The following is a 23,220-nucleotide window of genomic DNA, read 5'->3' on the forward strand; positions in this document are numbered from 1 at the left end:
GTGGGGACCAGTTGTGTTCTTTCCTTTTTTTCTTTGCCGCTTATTCCGTTTCTTGCGCCTTTTTCTTTTTCTCTTATACCTCCTCATCCTTCTCCACACTCTTGTCGTACGTGCCTAGCCTATTTTTTTCCACCCCTCCTGGTAACTTCTCTTTTTTTTTTTTTTTTTTTTTCTTCCGTCTATGTATACCTCAACTTCCTCTATAGCCTGTGGGGAATAATATTATCTTTACACTTTTTCTTCTTCAACCTCATACTTCGTTCCTTTGCTTATTCCATTTTTATTTTATTTTTTTCCATTTTTACTCCATTTTTGTTTTACTTCCATTTTATTCACTGCCTCCATTTTTATTTTTATGTTGCTTAATCCTTTTTATTTTACCGACTCCTTTTTTATTTGATTTTTTCTTTACCACATATTTCGTTCCTAATATAAATTCTAAACTTTCTCATCATCCTCTCTATACTCTAGGAAATAACGGCTCTCTTCACCTTCTTCCTTTTCTTCCTCCTGTATTTCTTCCTCGTCTTCTACCTCTTACAATTTTTTTTCACTGTCTTCTTTTCTTCCAGTTGTTGTTTTATCATTCCCATTCTCGTGTTTCTTCTTCTCCCTTCTCTTCTTTAGTTCGAGGGGAGTTTGTTCGTGGTTAGTGCGCCTTCCCCTAACGAACACGCATGGAACAACACCTTTCACTATTCTCCACTGGCGTAACACCGCCATCTCACCCATCACCACCACCACCAACAACAACAACAACATCACCCGTACCTTTACAATCACCAACAGCATCTCTCTCTCCCTCCCACTCCTTCCCCCTCCCACACCTTTTCTTATTATTTATTGACGTAACACCTCCATCTCACCCACCACCAACAACAACAACAAAAACATCACCCTTACCCTCACAATCACCAACAGCATCTCTCTCTCTCTCTCTCTCTCTCTCTCTCTCTCTCTCTCTCTCTCTCTCTCTCTCTCTCTCTCTCTCTCTCTCTCTCTCTCTCTCTCTCTCTCTCTCTCTCTCTCTCTCTCTCTACCTGACATCTCTTTCTTCCTTTCCGTTTCGTAGATTTTAAAGGTAGTGACGCAAACTAACACACACACACACACACACACACACACACACACACACACACACACACACGGGGCAGATGTTTTGTTGTTGGTATTGGTGTTGTTGTACTTGTTCTTCTTCTTTCTTCTTCTTCTTCTTCTTCTTCTTCTTCTTATACAGGTCAGTAGCGTTCACCTTCCGCGGGTACCTGTTTATCAGTCGACCCGTAAGAAGAGCAAACAACAATACGTCAATCTTTTTTTATTACTCTTTTGTGTCTTCCCTTTCGGCTCATTCATGTAGAAGTGGTGGTGGTGGTAGTAGTAGTAGTAATAGTAGTAGTAGTAATAGTAGTAGTAGAATGAGAGAAACAGCGAAGGGATGACAAAAGGAGAAATGACAGTAAACATAAAAGAAAGAATGGAAGAATGAAAGACAAAAACAAGAAATAAAGAAATAGAAGAGAAACAGAACTAACGAAGGAAGGATCGAAAATAAAAAAGTTCAGACAAAAGAATGAGAGAAAAATATGGAAGAAAAATAAGAAGGAATGAAACAAAAGGAGAGAAGGTCACACACACACACACACACACACACACACACACACACACACACACACACACACACACACACACACACACACACACACACACACACACACACACAGGCAGGCAGACAAACAAACATCCAAGCTCCTGAACGTGCATTATGTTAAAGCTTGTGTCTGTTGATGCGTATACCTGTGTGCAAGAAAGCGTACCAAAGTAAATAATGTCTAAGGGAAGGGAACGCCACAATTCACTTAAAAGATCGGAAAGGGAACAATACAAAGAGAGGAGAGGAAGGGAGGATGCAAGAAGCCCAATTGAGTATCAGAAACGAAGAAGACGAAGGGCGTAGATATGAATAGATGATAGTACGGAGAGAAAGCTTTTGATATTTGGAGATAATGATATGTGGGACGAGAGAGAGAGAGAGAGAGAGAGAGAGAGAGATGGCCGGGAGACAATGATGACTTGAGGCCAGCTTAAATATTTTATCAATGTAAAGGGTAGAAGAGAGGTGGATGGGGAGAGAGAGAGAGAGAGAGAGAGAGAAGGAAGAGTTGATGTAAATATTACGTAACTCCACACAAAAAAAGCAAATAAAGGGAAAATAAGAGAAAGGAATTGAAGAGAACAGAAGGGAAAGTACATGAGAGAGAGAGAGAGAGAGAGAGAGAGAGAGAGAGAGAGAGAGAGAGACGCGGGGATTGGAATATTTGGGGATGGGATTAAGAAGGGGGAAGGGGGAGTAGGTAAGGAGTGGGGGAGGAGGAGGAGGAGGAGGGGGAGAGGGAGGAGATAACCAGTGGAAGTGTTGACTATGAGGATCAGATTGGCTTTTGACCTGCGCGACAGAAACTTAAAGGCGTGTCATTCCAGCCTCTCTCTCTCCTCTCCCCTTCCCACCCCTCCCTTTCTCCCCGTCCCTTCATCCCTCCCCTTCCTCTCTTCCCTCCCCCTCTTTAGCCCCTCCCTTTCCCTCTGTCCCCTCATCCCTCCCCTTCTCTAGCCCCCCTTCCCTCTCTTTCCCCTCGTCCCCCTTCTCCTTCCCTTCTCTTCCCTCCCCTTCTTCAGTCCCCCCTTTTCTCTATTTCCCCTCGTCCCCCTTCTCCTTCCCTTCTCTTCCCTCCCCTTCTTCAGTCCCCCCTTTTCTCTATTTTCCCTTGTCCCCCTTCCCCTTCCCTTCTCTTCCTTTCCCTTCTTTAGTCCCCCCTTCCCTCTATCTCCCCTCGTACCCCCTTCCCTTCTCTTCCCTTCCCTCCTCCCTTTTTCTTCCCCCCCTTCACCCGCCTTGTTTCCCCCTCCACCAAACACCCTATTGACACTCCATTTGATCCTGGTTTTTTTTTTCAGCTTTTCTTTTTATCCTTTTTTTTTTTTTTTTTGGAAGGGGGAGGTTTTTTTTTCGTTGTTTTCGTCTTTGATTTCCTATATTGTGTTTGTTTTTTAGTGTATTTTTTTTTTTGAGAGGGGTGCCGTATCTGTTTGTTATCTCTCTCTCTCTCTCTCTCTCTCTCTCTCTCTCTCTCTCTCTCTCTCTCTCTCTCTCTCTCTCTCTCTCTCTCTCTCTCTCTCTCTCTCTCTCTCTCTCTCTCACGACACCTGCATACGCTAACCAGACACACTAATTAACACTTCAAAGAATTAAGACAATGACACTTCGCTAATAAATGCCAGTAAACTTTTTTGTTCTCTCTCACTCTCCTTTCCACACTCCTGAGCACCTCTATTCTTTTTTTTCTGAGGGGTAAAAGGATGAAACAGAAAAACGAAATTCAGTTCTGTTCAGCGCCGGGTCTGCCCCACACAAAGGGAAAAACAACCTTCGCTTTTTTTCGCTGGTTTTATATTTGTTTCATTTTCTTGCCGTGGAGGTCGCGTCCCGCCCAGATGTGGCCTTCATTTTGGCTACCTACGAAAGGCCTCCTCTGATCCGCGGAGATTGTAGAGTATTACGGAAAAGTGCGCGCGTATACACACACACACACACACACACACACACACACACACACACACACACACACACCAATAAGCCCCCACCGCCGCCAGTCATCGCTGTTCACTAAGTCAACACCCACCTCCCGATTCACAAACAAAGTCGACACACACACGCGGCCCACCTCCTGCCCTTCCTTATTCATCCCACCACATCCCCAAGCTGCCCTCTCCCCCGTGACCTCAATGACTGGCAGCTCGTGTGTTGAAGGGAAGGGAAATACTTGGTGCTGATAATAAAATACACTCACCATCTGCCGTATAAAACACCACACATGTAGCGTTTGTTTTTACCACCTTTCAAGCTGCTCTGGCTGGTTTAAGAACGTTTAACAGACCTATCAACATGTACATATTCTCCATCTTAGAACAAGTCTTCATGCGATAATTGTCCGTGCTGGATTAATATATTGCGAATCCGTGAATGGACTGAATCCTAATCGCACAAACTCCAGCAGCAAAACATTCACCATCAAAAGACGTGCTCTGAGGAAAGGAAAATATGTATATGTATTTTTTAGACTACCAGTTACATTAAAAAAAACGTATCTTTTGATTACTTACCCTCTGAAAAAGATAAGTAAAAGTCTTCGTATTTCAGCGTCCTTTTCCCAGAGTCATCACTACATATCGATTTTTACTTTTTTTCATTTAGATAAGTTCAAAGTAGTTGTTTGATAAGGAGGAACATATATTTCAATCTCGCGTACCGTTCAGTATGTGCCATGAGTCTGTATCCATATAGATGTACTGTTCTAGTTTAACATTTTAGTAAGTAATATCCTTTGTGCGTCAATAGAAAGAAGACAGGGGAGCAAGAGGGACAAAACATTTTTCCTACACTATTAAAATCCATTAAAACGAGGATCCAAACCCCAAACCGTGAGACCGAAGCATCCACCTCCACAGCCCACCTCCTGCTCGGCTGCCTACCAAACACCCCGATGAGTCGTTTATATGTAGATAAAAGTAACAGCGGAGGAAAGAAGGAGAAAAACGCTCCGTCGAAAGATTCCTGGAGATTGGTAACAAGGCGACGCTCCCCCTCCTCCTCCTCCTCCTCCTCCTCCGCCGCGCCGATACGCCTCGCTGCCACGCGTTTTTTTGTGTTCCATTTCCTCCGTAAGAGCAAGATATTGTGATCCACGTCCAAGCATTACCTCGCAGAGACTTCAGATTCAAAAGTTTCTGATTGGTTCTTGCTGGCAGACTTACAGACAGACAGACAGGCAAACAGACTCCCCGGGAAGGAAGAAGTTTGACGGGGCTGATGGAATGAGGAGAGGAAATAAGGAAAGATCGGGAATAAAAATTAAGAAGGAGAAAGATAAGAGATGAAGGGAGAAAAACATGGACAAAGGTTAGCAAGGGGATGAGGGAATAAGGAAAAGGAATGAGAAAGGAACGGGAACAAAACGAGGGAAGGAGAAAAGACAAAAATAGAGGGAAAAAGGTAAAAGAATGAGGTAACTGAAGAAGGAAAGAACGGTGAGGAAAAAGGAGAAAGAAGGAGAAAGGGAAACACGAAACTAAGACTGAGGGGAAAGACCTTGATGCAAAAGAAAAAGAGGGACAGAGAAAGATGGGTAAGTGAAGGAAGGAGATAAAGAAGGCGTGAGGAAGAGAAATACAAGAGGAAAAGAAATGTGAGGAGATAAAGAGGAAGAGGAGGGCTGAGGAAATACAGAAAGCGTGTTGAAGAAAATAATAAAAGGAAATGTGATGAGACAGAAGGAAGAGGAGGAAGTGGATAGGCTTAGGAAACGGAAAAGGAAGGAAGAATGATAAAATGATAATGAATTGAGGAGAAAATGGGAGAAGAAAGGAAGGGAAAGCAAGAAAATATGAAAGGGGATGAAAGTGAAGAGAAAATATAGTAACGGGTAGGAAAGAGATTAAGACGAAAAGTAGAGAGGAAATACTAAACATAATAGAGGAATGCAAAAGAAAAGAAAGCGAAAAGGGAGAAAGAAAGAAGTAAAAAAAAGAAAAATGAGACAATCAAAACTAGAAAAATATGATAAATGAAAAACAGAGGCGAGGGAAAGAGGGGAAGAAATGTTGTAGGCGAAAAACAATGAAGAGAGGAATGAAATATAATAGAAGAGAGAGAAAGAAGGACAAGGAAGAATTATTGACGTGAAAGAATAGAAAAACGACGACAATAAACGAGCAGGAGGGAAAGAAAAACAAAGAAACGAATGGAGAATCAAAAGGCAGAATAAATTATTGGAACTAGCGAAGAACAAGAACAAGAACAAGAACAAGGATAAAATCTGAAGTGGAGAGAAAACAGGAAAAGACACACAGAAATAAAGGAAGAAACGGTCTGGAAGAAAATATAGAAGTCAAATCAGAAGAAAATGAGGAAATACGACGAAAGAAAAGAAGGACAAGGAGAAAAACGAAGAGGATGACTGGAAATAGGAAGTAGGAAAAAGGGAAGAGATAAACAGTGGATAGAAAACGGAGACAGACAGACAGACAGGGATACCCGAGACGAGGCAAAAAAGTGAAAAAAGCGGTTACAGGATTACTGGAAGAGAGAGAGAGAGAGAGAGAGAGAGAGAGAGAGAGAGAGAGAGAGAGAGAGAGAGAGAGAGAGAGAGAGAGAGAGAGAGAGAGAGAGGAAAAAAACAGTTACAGGAAAAAAAGAAGCACAGGATTACTGGAAGAGAGAGAGAGAGAGAGAGAGAGAGAGAGAGAGAGAGAGAGAGAGAGAGAGAGAGAGAGAGAGAGAGAGAGAGAGAGAGAGAGAGAGAGAGAGAGAGAGAGAGAGAGAGAGAGAGAGAGAGAGAGAGGCCTAAGAGGAATATGATTGTCACTTCGCTGCCTCTGCCGTGGTGACGTGGCAAAGAAAAAAAAGACAATCAGGTTCCTCCGTCTATTTTTCTGTATACAGCTGCTGTGACGCCTTTGTCTGTGTCTGTCTGTTGTCTGGGTCTCGGTCTTGGTCTGGGTCTGGGGTTGGCTGTGTTAGGTCGCCGAGTTGGATGCTGCGTGATCTTACCTTGAGTTTGTTTACAGACTTTCTCTCCTTTGATCTTTTTTATATATAAAATTAATAGTGTTGCTTTTTTTCTATCTCGTGTAGTTTTCTTTCTTCCTTAATTGATTTTTTTTTCTGAGTCATCTTTACTCGATTCTGACTAACTTTCTTTTTTTTCTCTCGTCGACTTGTTCTTCTTCTCTCCGATTGTTAGTTTTTATTTCTCTATCTCTATTCTACTTAACTTTTTCTTTGCCTATTTTTTTTTCTAAAGGTATTGTCCGGGGCTTACTTACCTGGGATCACTTCTAGGCCTCGCTCAGGTGAATCCGCCCGTTCCCAGTCCACGTACCGCCCAAACCCCGGCGTGTGCAGCCACTCAGACTGACACCGAATCTAATAAAGTGATAAAGCGCTCATGCAATCCAACAAAATTCTCGTTTGCCCTGACGTAAACAGAATCACACACACACACACACACACACACACACACACACACACACACACACACACACACACACACAATCACACACATAAAAAACGAAAAGGGAGAGATACACAGAAAGAGAATAAGGAATGACAGAGGGAGAACAGAATGGGCGAAGGGAGGCGATGGAGCGATAATTGTCAAAATCGAAAACTGTAAAATAGTAGGAAAAAAATAAAACGAAGATGCTGTGTTTTTTTGTTTATTTGTGTGATGTGGAGCAACAGTGGGAACAGAGTAAGGGGAGAATAGGATAAAGGTGTGCAAAGAAAGAATACTTGGAATCACTGGGAATAAAGAAAGACATTAGGAAGTGGAGATATAATTAACAGTGTGGAAACGTCGAAGCTGAGAGTGATCAAACCAGCATCAGACAGAGAGATGGAGAACGTTGGGACAGGCCTTTGCCATACAGTGGACTACTAATGATGGATGAAGATAATGATGATAACTTAGAATACAAAAAAAAGCACTCTGACAACGCCGAAAACAATACCACCTTCTGCTGTCTCAATAGTAGCAAAGGTAGATAGACATAAGCCACGGTATAATTTGACGCCTGAGCAAGAGAGTACAGTCTGAAAAGCTAGCTGAAGGAACTAAAATGAAAGAAAAGTTACTGTTTAGTGAACTAGGAATGAATATAGAGGAGAATACTAGAGGAACAAACTGAAGACTGGTAAGAAAGTGCAGAGATTAAATAGGAAACTTAAGACACCGGGTTTGTAGAAGAGTGTTTGAGTGAACTTGAAGAGAGGGAAATATAGGAAAATGCTTTGAAGGGTTTGAGGGTAAAATGGGAGTAACAGGAAACTAAATTGAGGGGACTAGGTCACATAGGGGAGAGAGAGAGAGAGAGAGAGAGAGAGAGAGAGAGAGAGAGAGAGAGAGAGAGAGAGAGATTGGAGGAAATGAAGTGTTGGAGTGGGAAAGATCGACCGTAGGGAATGGTGTAAGAGAGAGAGAGAGAGAGAGAGAGAGAGAGAGAGAGAGAGAGAGAGAGAGAGAGAGAGAGACGGAGCAGACTGACATGGCGAACAGAGTGACGGAAACAAATCAGGAAACACGAGTTAACAAATAAAGTGAGTGTTTTTTTTTTTATTCGAGATACACACGAACACACAAAAAACAACTATCTATCTATTCATCTATTTATTTATCTATCTATCTGTCTATCTATATTATTTTCATTATCATTATCTTCATCTTTATCTATTTTTCTTCTCTTCCTCTTCCTCCTCCTCATCTTCCTCCTCCTCCTCCTCGATGGCTTGTTACGGTCACTATGATCCGAGTGTTTGCAGTAATCACGCCGCGTCCTTCTGAAGTGTGAGGACTTTTTTTTTTCCTCTCTTTTACTCCTTTCCTTTCTCCTCGTATATTTTTTTTTTTTTTTTGGTGTGAGTGTATGTGTCTGTGTGTGTGTGTGTGTGTGTGTGTGTGTGTGTGTGTGTGTGTGTGTGTGTGTGTGTGTCCTGTGACGCAATTACACATGACTTCCTTTTCCTCTTCCTCTTTGATTTTCTTTTTTCAGTCTTTTCTTTTTTTCTTTTCTTTTATTTCACTTTACTCCTTTTTCTTCGTCCTTTTCCATTTTCTTTATTTTCCTTTCTAGTTATTTCTTTTTCCTCGTTCCCTTCCATTTTCTTTTTACTTTTTTACTTTTTTATTTTCCTTTCTTTTACTCCCTATTCTTCTTCTTCCTCCCTCTCTCTTCTCTCTTCTTTATTCTCATTATTTTTTTGGTATTTCTTATTCTCTACCTTCTCTGTTAACTCCTCTCTCTTCCTTCTTCTTCCCCTCCTCCTCGCTTCCTCCTTCTCAGAAACCAAAGAGGAGCAATAGTTTTTTTTTTTTCTTGTTCTCTCTTCTTCCTCCTCCGTCACTCTCCTCTTTCCACTTTTTATTATTCTCTTTATTTTCTTCCTTCTCTCTCTCCCTCTCTCTCCCTCTCTCTCTCTCTCTTCCTCTTTCTCTCTCAACATTCCGCCTTATTTCCACATTTTACGAAACCGAAAGGGAACCAAAAGAGAGAAAGGAAAAGAATAGAATAAAAAACCTATCATGGCCCACGTAACCTGACCTCTCTTCTTCACTCTCTTTATTTCCCCCTTCTCCAGCTTCTCTTTCTTCTCCTCCTCTTCTTTAATCATCATATTCCCCCCAGTCTCCTGCTCTTTTTCCTCTCTCTCTCTCTTTTCCCGCTCTTTCTTCTCCTCCTTCTCCTCTTCACTCTCATATCTCTCTCTTTATTTGCTCCTTCTTTCTCTCTTTCTTCTCCTCCTCTTCTTCACTCATCATATTCCCCCCATTCTCCTGCTTTTTTTCCACTCTCTCATCCAAACTCTTTCTTTGCTCCTTCTTCCGCTCTTTCTTCTCCCTCTGTCTCCTCTACATTCTTCTTTTACCCCCTTCTCTAGCTCTTTCTTCTCCCTCCCTTTCTTCTACACTCTTCACTTCCCCCATTCTCCCTCTAATCCTTCTTCACATATACTCTCTATCCCTCTCTTCATCCGCCCCGTTTTCCCTCTTTCCTCCTTTTACGAAGCCAAAATGGACCCAAAAATGAGAAACCTAAAAATGGAAAGAAAAATGAAGCTATCATGGGCCACGAATCCTGCTCGCCTGATAATGAAAGAGTTCCCGGCCGTGCGCGATGTCCAAGCCATCTGACATGCCCGTGAGAGACTTGTTTCCGACCCCCTCTTTCTCCCTCCCCCTCTCTCTCTCTCTCTCCCTCTTTTTCCATTATTTTTGGCCTTTTTTTATTTTCACCTTATAGTATTTAAGTGTGTTTTTCTGGTCTTTAATATGTGGTAATGGTATTTTGGGTATCAGTTGTGGTTATAAGAATCGAAGATAGTATGGTAGTATAAAAAAATAGTAGTAGTAGTAGTAGTAGTAGTAATGTTAGGGTAGTAGTAGTAGTAGTGGTATGGTAGTAGTGGTAGTATTAGTAGTAGTAGTAGTAGAAAAGTTGTTGGTGTTGATGTTATGGTTGTGGTCATTGTAGTAGTTGCAGTAGTAGTAGTAGTAGTAGTAGTAGTAGTAGTAGTAGTAGTAGTAGTAGTAGTAGTAGTAGCAGTAGTAGTAGTAGTAGTAGTAATAGTAGTAGTAGTAGTAGTAGTAGTAGTAGTAGTAGTAGTAATCAGTAATTTCAGAGGCGTAATATAGACGGTGGCAAAAGGATCAAGGCGTTAGTAGTGATAGGGAAGGCGTTGGAGCCCTGGTTATTACGGCGGGAAAGGAAGTGGTCGCGACGGTGGTGGTGGTGGTGGTGGTGACGGCGGCAGGGAACAACGTTATTAGTAGAGGGAAAGATGCGGGAGATTTTATTCATGAAGGTTGATGAGGAGGGCACGACGGGGGAAGGAAAAAAAATTGGGAGATTGGAGAGGAGGAAGAGGAAGGAGGAAGAGAGGGTAAGAGAAAGGGAGGAGAGAGAGGAGAGGCTGAGAATGCGATGAAAGAGGAAATAAAGAAAAAAAGGGAGATTGGAGAGAAGGAAGAGGAAGGAGGAAGAGAGGGTAAGAGAAAGGGAGGAGAGAGAGAGAGAGAGAGAGAGAGAGAGAGAGAGAGAGAGAGAGAGAGAGAGAGAGAGAGAGAGAGGCTTAGAAGACAATGAAAGAGGAAATAAAGAGACGCTCGCAACACGGAGTAATATATGGAGGAAAGAAAATGAAGAGGAAAAAATAAGAAAAAGAGAAGAGAAAAGGAAAAGGAGAAAAATTAAGAGAGAAAAGAGGAAGAAAAGTGAGATGCTCAGAAGAGAAAGAGAAAACAAAGGAGGCAAATGATGAAGTAGAAAGGAGGAAGGAAAGGAAGAAATGAAGATAAAGAAAACAAAAAAAATAGGGAAAGTTAGGGGAAGTTAGGAGAGAGAGAGAGAGAGAGAGAGAGAGAGAGAGAGAGAGAGAGAGAGAGAGAGAGAGAGAGAGAGAGAGAGAGAGAGAGAGAGAGAGAGAGAGAGAGAGAGAGAGAGAGGCTGGGTGGGGGAAGGGTAACAACAGGCTGGTCGGAACGTACTAAATAAGACTAATAAGAGGGTAGATTATTCCGGTCGCCTCTAGTAAGGTATTGTGGCCCCTAATCATGAAGGAAGACTAGACTGCTGTTGTTGTTGGTGGTGGTGGTGTTGTTGTTGTTGGTGGTGGCGGCAGTGGTGGTTGTGGTGGTGGTGGTTTAGAATGGCAGTGTTTAAACCTGTATATTATTGACAGTGAAATCCTATACACCGTTGCTCTTGTTTTTGTTGTTTTTTCCTTAGTTGTTGTTGTTTTTCACAATGTTGTTCTTCTTGCTCGCACTGGTAACATTGTACTATTTTTTTGTTGTTGCTGTTTCGCTGCTTTTGTTATTGTTATTGTCCTAGTTGTGGTTTTGTTGCTGCTGGAGTTTTGGGTACGATCATGTGCGTATGTGTGTGTGTGTGTGTGTGTGTGTGTGTGTGTGTGTGTGTGTGTGTGTGTGTGTGTGTGTGTGTGTGTGTGTGTGTGTGTGTGTGTTTTCGAGTGGAGGATGGTGAATATTAAGTCTCTCTCTCTCTCTCTCTCTCTCTCTCTCTCTCTCAGATAATTATAAATTATCAGTCACTTTTTTTACATTTGGACCCGCAGTTTCAGAGAGAGAGAGAGAGAGAGAGAGAGAGAGAGAGAGAGAGAGAGAGAGAGAGAGAGAGAGAGAGAGAGAGAGAGAGGCAGCAGGCGCTCACCCAAGGTAAAGCTGTACTTACCTGTCGCTCGTTAGTGTGTATGTATCGCCATCCAGGTGTGACACCCCGCCCCAGGCACACACACACACACACACACACACACACACACACACACACACACACACACACACACACACACACACACACACACACACACACACACACACACACACACACACACACTCTCTCTCTCTCTCTCTCTCTCTCTCTCTCTCTCTCTCTCTCTCTCTCACCTTGTTTTTCTCGCTCCCAACTTGATTTCCTTCGAGATCTCAACCATTTCCCTAACTCGGTCCACTCATCAGCCAGGGACCCAAGAGGACGCCACTTTCCCTCGCTAAACAGTTACCAAGACCTGCCTGCCTCTCTGCGTCCTTGGCCTGTCACTCGTGATCAGTCGAGGGGTTGGCTAGAGTCTCAGGAAAACATGTAGTACAGTTTCTCCTCACCCTACGTCCTCATGCACCGAGAACTTATGGACAAATAGGAATCTGGAGAGGTTTGGGAGAGGTTGGTGGTCTGAGGTTGTCTGGATTTTAATGTAGCTTTTGTTTTGTGTTGGGGAAGGTATTTGCGTATCTTTGTATTGTCGCTTAGTCAAAGAAGTGGAAATGTGTGCCGTTGCAAAGACTGACAGAGCTAAATGGATCCTTCACAATTTAAACTCACGCTGTTTACTGAAGAAACGTCTATTTGCGTATGGTAATTAATATGTACGCGTGGCGCTGGATGGGTTAAATGCATACACTTCATCATTCAAACTCAGAATTGAATGGTATTTACTAAAGAGACGAGTATATATGTGTGTGTACGTGTTTGGTAATGAAGACGTAACATTCCCTTCCCGTCCCTTCCTTTGCCTCAGTCTCCGCTATTTTACTATTGGTTCTCCTTGTCGTGAGCTCGAGATTTCAGCATTTTCCAGGCATATTAGGTTTCTCCACCCTTTTATCTCTTTCATATCCAGGGTTTCTCTTTTCAGCGCATCCCTTTCGTCTTGAGCTTCGTCTTGCAACATATTCCATCCGTCCTTGTATTGCTTCCCCTTATAGCGTTCTGATGTGAATATTCGTTTTTTTCCAGTCTGCCCTTTGTCAATACCATGTTAGCGTACACTGTTGCCATGTTAGAGACACACTTTGCTTTCAAATTCCAGCGTTTTCGTCTCTTCGCGTTTGGTTTACTCGCTTCATCACGTATATTCAGTTTCATTTTCCCGGTTGGTATTTCCCTCGCGTTACCTTCTCCAGCATCACGACTGTCACTACTCCTGTTAGAGACACACATTGCTTTCAAATTCCAGCGTTTTCGTCTCTTCGCGTTTGGTTTACTCGCTTCATCACGTATATTCAGTTTCATTTTCCCGGTTGGTATTTCCCTCGCGTTACCTTCTCCAGCATCACGACTGTCACTACTCCTGTTAGAGACACACATCGCATTCAAATTCCAGCGTTTTCGTCTCTTCGCGTTCGGTTTACTCGCTTCATCACGTATATTTAGTTTTTTTTTCCCCGGTTTCCATTCCCTCGCGTTACCATCTCCAGCATCACGACTGTCACTGCTCCTGTTAGAGACACACATTGCTTTCAAATTCCAGCGTTTTCATCTCTTCGCGTTCGGTTTACTCGCTCCATCATGTATATTTAGTTTCTTTTTCCCGGTTTCCATTCCCCTCGCGTTACCATCTCCGGCATCACGACTGTCACTGCTCCTGTTAGAGACACACATTGCTTTCAAATTCCAGCGTTTTCGTCTCTTCGCGTTCGGTTTACTTGCTTCATCACGTATATTTAGTTTTTTTTTTCCCCGGTTTCCATTCCCTCGCGTTACCATCTATGGCATCACGATCGTCACTGCTCCGCCTTTTTTTAGTTGACGATGGACAGGCGGCCGCCATACCCCGCTCCGTTTCTCTTTTCTTTTCAGCGACAGACAAAGAACCGCTCCCCGACCTTAATAGCCTTCGTCCCGGGGCCTGTCTCGCGCTGTGTCGTGTTGCAGTTCGATGTCCCTTTTTTTTCTCTTTTTTTTTGCGAGTACCTGAAGTGGAAATGTGATGGCGGTTGGTTCAAGTACTGGTCCCGCTTCTGTGGTCCTTAGAGATCGAGGTTAACTTTTTTTTCATACCCTCGACTTGATATCGGCTCTGTTTTTTTTCTTTCTCTTTTTTTCTCTCTCTCTCTCTCTCTCTCTCTCTCTCTCTCTCTCTCTCTCTCTCTCTCTCATAATTACCTATAAATTGTAGATAATAGTCTTTGGCCCGGTTTCAGAATATAGGTAAAATTTCTCCTCACTTTTCTTAATATCATATGGTACTGCGTAAAAAGTGTTAAAAAATATATTAAGGGGGAGTTCGGGGAAGTTAATTAAAGCGGGGGTTATTAAGGTTATGCTACCCGTACTTAATAGAAATACTGCCGTAGACGTGTGAGTAGGTGTGGTGGTGTGTGGGCACTGCGTAATTACCCCTAGAGTGATTAACTTCAAATTGATGGAGTGGAAAAATGAAGGTTCTTCCGTCATATTCGGTATCGCCTGATTGAGTACGTCCCGGATTCGTCGGAGAAAAGAAATAATATATTGAAAAGTTATGAAACAAAGCGAAGAGTTACGAAGAGTTACGAACGTTACAGATATGAAGAAAAAGTTACACAAAATAGAATGATAATAAGAAAAGCAGCATGAAATTTACGAACAGATACGAATAAGTAGTTAAAAAAATAGATTTGAAAAGTTACGAGAAAATAGAAAACGAAAATTGCAAAAAACGTCAGAGGTTCGGAAGGTGAAAAGTAAATTAATTGATATCATATTCGAGAAAAAAAAATACGCATCATGTGTTAAAAAAGAAAAATAATCTTAGCATATAGACTACAGCAGAAAAACTACCCTCATCCATTACACTGAGAGAAAAATAACCCGGATATGTGGCGGTGGTAAAAAAAAAATGCTACGATATGCAGTTTTGTAGAAAAAATACCTATCATATGTTACAGAAGAAAAAGAATGTTAGCATATAGACTACATCAGAAAAACTACCCTCATCCATTACATTGAGAGAAAAATAACCCGGATATGTGGCGGGGATAAAAAAAATTGCTACGATGTGCAGTTTTGTGGAAAAATTACCCCAATCACTCGACCGAGGAGAGAAATAACCAACACAGAGGAGAGAAAGCTTCACCCTGCATATATCAGAGGGGAAAATAATGTTACCGTATAAATTTCCGTATTAAAGCGACACCATTTAACCAGAGAAAAATGGACTAGCTATATGTAACGGACATTTAATGAGAAAAGAAGGGGAAGAATGTTAGCATATAGACTACATCAGAAAAACTACCCTCATCCATTACATTGAGAGAAAAATAACCCGGATATGTGGCGGGGATAAAAAAAATTGCTACGATATGCAGTTTTGTGGAAAAATTACCCCAATCACTCGACCGAGGAGAGAAATAACCAACACAGAGGAGAGAAAGCTTCACCCTGCATATATCAGAGGGGAAAATAATGTTACCGTATAAATTTCCGTATTAAAACGACACCATTTAACCAGAGAAAAATGGACTAGCTATATGTAACGGACATTTAATGAGAAAAGAAGGGGAAGAAAAATGCTATAGAACTCTTCACCATACATCATTCACCATACATTGTCCTCCCGAAATTGACCTCTCTTTTTGGCCACTCCTCTGTACTCTATTAAGGAACAGTAAGTAGCGGGCTTTTTTTTTTCATTATTGTTTTCCTTTTTTTACGCCCTTGAACTGCTGTAAAAAAAATACATATACTGAAATGAAAAACTTGTTAGCATATGCAGTATTAAAACGACGTTATTTAGCCCAAGAAAAAAAAGAAATAGTTATATGTAAGGGAAATTTGAGGAGGAGAAAAGAAAAGGAAAAAATATTAGAGAACTCTTCACCATACATATATTAAAAGGAAAGACTTGTTACCATATGCAGTATAAAAACGACATTATTTAGCCCGAGTAAAAAAAATAGTTATATGTAAGTGAAATTTGAGGAGAAAAGAAAAGGAATAAATATTAGAGAAATCTTCACCATACATATATTGAAAGGAAAACTTGTTAGTATATGCAGTATAAAAACGACATTATTTAGCCTGAGAAAAAAAGAAATAATTATATGTAAGGGAAATTTGAGGAGAAAAGAAGAGGAAAAAAATATTAGAGAACTCTTCACCATACATATATTGGAAGGAAAAAATCGTTAGCATATCCAGTATACAATTTTATTCAGCCCTAAAGAAAAAATAAATAAATAGCCAAGGAAATTTAAGGAGAAAATATGAGGGGAAAAAGTTAGCCAGTGTTTGTAAGTTCAATGATAACAAGAGAGGAGAAGTTAAGAAGAAGGGAGGAAGAAGAAAACTACTTGTTAATAGGAATAGAGAATATAAGGAGAAAGGAAGAGAAAAAAACAAAAATACGAATAACAATAAGGAAAGAAAGAATAAGGAGAAAGGAGGAAGAAGAAAACTACGTGATAATAGGAAAAGAGAATGTAAGGAGAAAGGAAAAGGAAAAACAAAACATGAATAATAATAATGAAAGAAAGAATAAGGAGAAAGGAGGAAGAAGAAAACTTAAGTGATGATAGAGAAAGAGAAGAGGAGAAAAGAAGGCAAAAAAATAAATAATGATAGGAAGAGAGAAAGTAAAGAAAAAGGAGGAGGAAGAAAACTTAAGCGATGATAGAGAAAGAGGAGAAAAGAAGGCAAAAAAATAATGATAGGAAGAGAGAAAGTAAAGAAAAAGGAGGAGGAAGAAAACTTAAGCGATGATAGAGAAAGAAGAGGAGAAAAGAAGGCAAAAAAAAATAATGATAAGGAAAAGAGAAGGTAAAGAAAAAAGAGGCGGAAGAAAAAGAACTTATGGCCGAGTCTTTGTAACTTTCATGGTAAGTGGAGAGAGAATATTGTGTCGTAAGTGTTGTGTCCTAAGAGCAGGTGTTGTGTTGCCCCGTGCTGCCCTTTTTTTCTTTTCATTTTCTTCTTTTTTTGGGGTAAAGTTGTGTTTCATTTTTATGTGATCTTGTGAACCCAAACTCCATTACCTGAGAGAGAGAGAGAGAGAGAGAGAGAGAGAGAGAGAGAGAGAGAGAGAGAGAGAGAGAGAGAGAGAGAGACAGACAGACAGACAGACAGACAGACAGGCAGACAGAGAAACAGACAGACAGACAAAGACAGAGAGGCAGACAGACAGCGAGAGAGACAGACACACAGACAAAGAGACAAACAATCACAGACAGACAGACAGACAAACAAAGAGACAGACAGACAGACAGACACAAGTATTAAAATGAAATATATCTTTTTTTTTAGTCCGTGAAAATCATTTAATCGTAGTCAATTAACATTCAATAGCATTTATTTTCGTGTACAAAATTACGTTTTAACTTGGGATTAGTGTTTTAAATGATTATTTGTTTCCAGTTGTTGTTGTTGCTGTTGCTGTTGTTGTTGTTATTAGAAGTAGTAGCAGTAGTAGTAGGAGGAGGAGGAGTAGGAGAAGTAGTAGTAGTAGTAACAGTAGTAGTAGTAGTAGTAGTAGTAGTAGTAGTAGTAGTAGTTGTTATTATTTTTCTCTATAATTGTCATATTAATGGTTAGTACTATTGTTTTAAGTAGTAGCAGTGGTAGTAATGCTGTTTTACCATTTCCATTATTGTCAAAACCATTATTTGTTTTCTGGCAAATTAGTCTTTCCACCACCAACACCTCCACCATCTAACCAACCATTTAACCAGATCACCTTTTAATTGGCTAGTTATCACCTGTCGGATGTGTCAGGTATGTAGCTTTAATTGGACAGCGGAAGGCGGGTGGGCGGGCAGGTAGTGTGTGTGTGCGGCGCGACAGGTGCATGGATTAAAACGCCTCCAATCTGTCGCCGGTGCATTTTTTAAAGTCACGGAGAGGGTTTGATCAGCTGTGTCGTCTGTCTGACCTTCCTCTCTGCGTCCTCGTCTCATTTTTCTCTCGCCGTGAGAGGGGAAAGGATGCACCTGACGAATGGATAAAAGAGCGGCATGGGAAAGGGGAGCGACGAATCAATGAAAAACGAAGCAGAGGGAGAGGAGAAGGAAGAGAAGGAAAGAAGAGGAACTAGAAAAAAAAAGGGCGTGTGATATCTCTTCCGCAAATACTCGGGAATATACGCTGTTACCTCTTTTCTCGTGCGTCAAAGAGATCCAACACGTTTGAAGAATTAATAAAAAGTGAAAAAAGAAACAGATGACAAGGAAAGAAGTAATCAGTCGTATGATATAAAAGTACTTTGTCAATCTACACCAAAAAAAATAACACAGCGGATCATGGAAGTCGATAGAAACACGATAGATGATAAAATAAAGAGTAAAACGAAGAAATAAAAAAAAACGAGACGGTGTGTGAGAGAGAGAGAGAGAGAGAGAGAGAGAGAGAGAGAGAGAGAGAGAGAGAGAGAGAGAGAGAGAGAGAGAGAGAGAGAGAGAGAGAGAGAGAGAGAGAGAGAGAGAGAGAGAGACTGTAAGTGTAGAACTGATAAAGGAGAGAGAATGAAGGAAGGAAGGGAGGAAGAGGACGGAGGGAAGTAAGAGAGAGAGAGAGAGAGAGAGAGATGTAGGTGGAACAAAGGGAAGAATTAATTGCAAAAAAACGTCAAGTGGGGCAGGAAGAAAGGAGAGTGAAGAGAGAGTGCAAAGTGGACTACGAGGGAAGAAGGGAAAGGGGAAAGTATTGCATCTGGATCGGGAGAAAGAACGGAGGTGAGAGAATGCACACCTCTCTCACACGGATGATGGTCAAGAAACTATTTTGTATGTGTCTCATAAGTACATAATTAAGGGGGTAAGACGGAAGAAAAGAATAAAAAGAGAAAACCACATTAGAAAATAAAGGAAAGAAATGACAAGATGTATTAGATGAGAGAATAAGAAGCATGGTTGACTAAAAAAAGGTATATGGAGGGAAAACTGAAGAAAGGAAAGGAAAGGGAGCTACATGATGAAAAGAGCGAAAGAAATGGTGAATCAGATGAGGGAGAAAAAAGAAAAGAATCAAGAGACCAAAGGGTTGAATACAAGACAAGGAAAAGGGAGGTAAAACGAAGGAAGAAAATGAAAAGAGGACGTAAAGAAAGGACTGGGTCAATCTAATGAGAGAAAATGAAGAATTGAGTGACTGCTTGGTTGAATAAAGAAAATGATCATGGAGATAGAACGGAATATAAGAAAGAAAAGAGGAACCCACGGGAGGAAAGGAAGGAAAGAAGAACCATGATAAATCAGATGAGGCAAAAAGAAGAAAAATCGATTGACTGCAGGGTTGAAAAAAAGGAAGAAATACTGAAAAATAACAAGAGAAGGAAGAGAAGAAGATACTGAAGAAAAAGGAAAGGGAATTCACGATAAATCAGACGAGAAAGTAAAGAAAGAATAAAGAAGAAAAGGAAGAGGAGAAAACTGCAATCCAATCACTTCCTTTAATCAAAACTCATAACAATCCGCTGTAACATCCTTTATCGTTATTCAGAAAGATGCAAATCACTTAAAAAAAAAATAATGACCTCTCTATGTATTTTATTCGGGAACAGTAAGTAGCGGGCTTTTTTTTTCATTATTGTTTTCTCTTTTTTTCATGCCCTTGAACTGTCTCCTTTTCCGTAAAATAAAAAATAGATTAGTAACAGATATATACAGCGCCAGGGGGAGGTAGAAAGATAAGAAGTATACAACAAACGAGGCCCCGAATTTTTAGCTTGAGTCAGTGTGCAGGTGACGACTCCATTGTTCCTGCGTACCACTCCTCACCTGTGCATGGCAACCGTCCGCCTTCATTCCCACCCAGCCGTCAGTCCCGCCCTGGCCCAGCTCCTGCACGGCCTGAAAGCAAAGAGAGAATATTAAAAAAAAAAAAAGGAATTGCCTGAAACACTACAGGGCGCTCCCTTTCTAGTTTTATTTCCAATTAAAAGCGTCTCTTTTTTTCTGTGGTGGTAGAAGCTGTAGTAGTGGGGTGGGGGGGGTGGGGGATAGTAGTAGTAGTAGTAGTAGTAGTAGTAATAGTTGATGTTGTAGTAGTAGTAGTAGTAGTTGTAGTTGTTTTATTGGAGGAAGAGGAGAAGGAGAAAAAGGAGAAAGGAGGGGAGAAGAGGAGGAAAATAAAGAGGAACAGGAGGAGGAAGAGAAAGTGGAACAGGAGGAGCAAGAGAAAGTGGAAGAGGAAAGAGAAGGAAGAGGAGGAGGAGGAGAAGGAAGAAAAGGAGAGAAGGAGAAGAACCATAGAGTATAATTCCCATAACAAGATCCTTCACATCACCCTTACTCACACACACCTTCCTCTCCGACAGGTCCCGCGAGGTTGCCTTCACGGTGCCCCCGACAGTGTCCCCGTTGTCGCCCCGCCGCGGCCTCGGGGAATGCTCACCCCTCACGCCCCGCAGGATGGGCTCCGGGGACACCACGCCCGTTGGGAGCCAGGCGGGGAGCGAGTACGGGGGCGACTCCCGCACTACCACGCCATCCCCTGGGCCCTTCAGAGGCTCCTTCACCGACCTGTCTGCCATGACCGGTGAGTTGAAGAGCGCCCTACCCTTGTCGTGCATTGAGGATCCTTCTGCAGTAGTGCCCTGACCCTCCACACAAGCTTCTCGTTTTACACATGACCCAACCGGCACTAACCTCTCATACCCTTCGCTTCCCTACCAAGAGCGTTCCTGGTTTGATACCTTGCTCTCTTTTTAACCCGGTAGCTTCGGGGATCATGTTTCTTAAAGGCTCCTCTAAGCGAGAAAAATGAGAAAAAATCATCACTCACGCAAACCATTTCATAATATATATCAACGCATTTGTCATCAGTTTATGCATCATCTCTTTTTTGGGGGGTTATATCGTGGCAAAAATTTGGCCCCCGTCGCTGGTACACGGTAAAGCCACAAATTTGGCCAGTCGCTGCTACCAGGTTAAGTCATTCTGCGATATTTTCTTGGTTCCCTTCTTCTCCAAGCTCCTGAGTCGTCCGTCTGAAGTGCCTGGTGAATCCTACTGCGGTTCTTTTTATAGACCACCGTTCACACTGCGCAACGTTCTTCACTAACACTAACTCTGTGGCCCTCATGGCTGATTCCTTATGCCTTACTGTCACTGTCATCTCCCTCCTTCTTCCCCTCCCTATCTCTCTCTTTCTCTCTTTCACCTCTATATCCCTTCATTCATATCTCCCTGAACCTTCTCTCCCTCTCTCTAAATCTCTCCCCATCCTCCTTCCTTCCTTCCACGTCCCTCTCTCCGCCTCCCCTCCTGAGCCCCTCTCTCCCTTCACCTCATCTGTATCGAGAATTCACTCATCCGGCATAAATTGGGACACGGCGGAGCTCGGATGAGAAAGCTTTTACCGCATATGATATCATTTCCGAGCCACGTGCGTTGTGTGTCAGCCCTCGCACTCGGCTTCCCTCAAGTCATGTATGTATAGGCTCAGGTGCTCTGTCCTCAGGGAGATAGACAGGTAGATAGACTAATGGGATAGGGAAGTATTGACAGGAGATAGACAGGTGGATAGGGTAATGGGACAGACAAATATTGACAGGTGTTCTTGCCTGGTATAAATAGACAGATAGACGAATAGGAGAGACAACTATGGACAGGTACAGAAAGTTACAGACAGGCAGGTTCGATGTAGATTGATAAGACAGAGAGACAGACAGACAGACGGGCAGACACACCAAACACATATACATGGACAGACAGGAAACAAATGTAGATATATAGAAAAACAAACAGATTGGAAGACTAAACAAGGACACACACACACACACACACACACACACACACACACACACACACACACACACACACACACACACACACACACACACACACACACACACACACCTGGAGGGAAATCAAAGAGAATCGAAATGAACAATAATACTCAACCGTTTCCAGGTGGACTCAACAGCCAGGTTAATGAGTAATCAGGGCGAGGCCAATGAGAATGAGGGGCAGACCACGTTATGAGGGGCGGAGAGGACGCGGCGGGGGGCGAGGAGAGTTAATAAGAGTCAAATGAAGGAGAGAGGGAGGCCGTAACTAAGAGGCATTGGGTACGAGATGAAAATTAAGTTCCCGGATATAGTTTGACGTCGAATACAGGAAGGATACGTGTCTTTGGTGAAATAGGTTAATGGGGAAGGAAAGAGTGGGAGGTGAATAGGGTAATGGGGTAGGAAAGATCATAATGAAAGGAAAAAACATAATCAGCAAGTAATAGGTGATGGAGTGAACGGGTTAATGGGGAAGGAAAGAAGGGGAGTGAAATAGGGTAATGGGAAAGGAAGGAAGGAAAGTGAAATAGGAAAATGGGGAAGGAAAGAAGGAAAGTGCGAGAAGGGAGAGGAAGGAAAGGGCCATAACTGAAGGAAATGGGTGACGGAAAGGGAAAATGAGGCCACGGTTATGGTATGAAGAGAAGAGAAAAATATTGAAGAAGGAAAGGGAAGGAAATCCAAGGCTCAGAAAAAAGAAAGAAAGAAAAAGAAAAGGAAATTGGACGAGAAGCGAAAAAGAAAATTAAAGAAAGCGACGAATGGATAGAGCTAAGAAAATAAAAGGTGGAGGCAAATAGAAAAGGAAAAAGAGAAGAGAAATAAAGAAATGGAAGAAGAAGAAAGGCCTAAAAAGATGTAAAATAAGGGAGCTGCTGACAGGTGAATGAAATGGAGATAAAATGAAAGGTGTAATTGGAAGGGGAAATGGTGTTTTAATGAGAGAGAGAGAGAGAGAGAGAGAGAGAGAGAGAGAGAGAGAGAGAGAGAGAGAGAGAGAGAGAGAGAGAGAGAGAGAGAGAGAGAGAGAGAGAGACTAATGAAGGAAGTGCATTTAAGGTAGGACATTGCTTTATAGGTTTGTTGAGGCGATGAAGGAGAGAATTAGGAAAAGGGAGGGAGGGGAGAAGGGAAGGGTAGACGCGATATGAGAGAGGGGGAGGCAGGGGGAGAAAGGGAAACAAGAGAAGGGAAAAGAGAACAGGAGAACGCATAAGGGAGAGAGTATCAGAAAAGGGAGGTAAGGGATGCATGGAAATAAGGAAAGGAAAGGAAAAGGAATGAGGGAAAGAAATTAATAGGGAAAATGAAAGGGAAAGGAGGGAACTAGGGAAAGGGAAGGAAAGGAAGGGAAAAAAGAAAACTGGAAAACTCATGAAGAAAAGAGAGTATCAAGGAAGGGAAGGAAGAGAACGGAGGAAAATAAGAGAAGGAAAGGAAAGGGAGGGAGGGAGAGAAGGAGGAGTAGAGAGAATATCAAGGAAGAGGTAGAGTGGCCTGCTGAACTGATGAGGAGGAGAGGATTGGCACAGGGAGCAAGGGAGGGTAAGGGAGGAAATATGAGGAGAAAAAAGTGTCGTGTAGGAGGGAAATGAACTGATAAA

The 23,220-nt window shown here is 42.0% G+C and overlaps 1 protein-coding gene across 1 annotated transcript in view; it reads left to right on the plus strand.

Moving 5' to 3' along the window:
* The window catches only part of LOC127009254 (synaptotagmin-15-like), a 96,810-nt gene that overhangs the window by 23,548 nt on the left and 50,042 nt on the right, over window positions 1-23,220 (plus strand). The window contains exon 2 of the mRNA XM_050882136.1: window positions 20,141-20,361. Within this exon, the coding sequence (XP_050738093.1) occupies window positions 20,141-20,361 (221 nt within the window). The remainder of the gene's footprint in view (window positions 1-20,140; window positions 20,362-23,220) is intronic.

The sequence above is a fragment of the Eriocheir sinensis genome, chromosome 40 (assembly GCF_024679095.1).
Source record: "Eriocheir sinensis breed Jianghai 21 chromosome 40, ASM2467909v1, whole genome shotgun sequence".
In the NCBI taxonomy this organism is placed as follows: Eukaryota; Metazoa; Arthropoda; class Malacostraca; order Decapoda; family Varunidae; genus Eriocheir; species Eriocheir sinensis.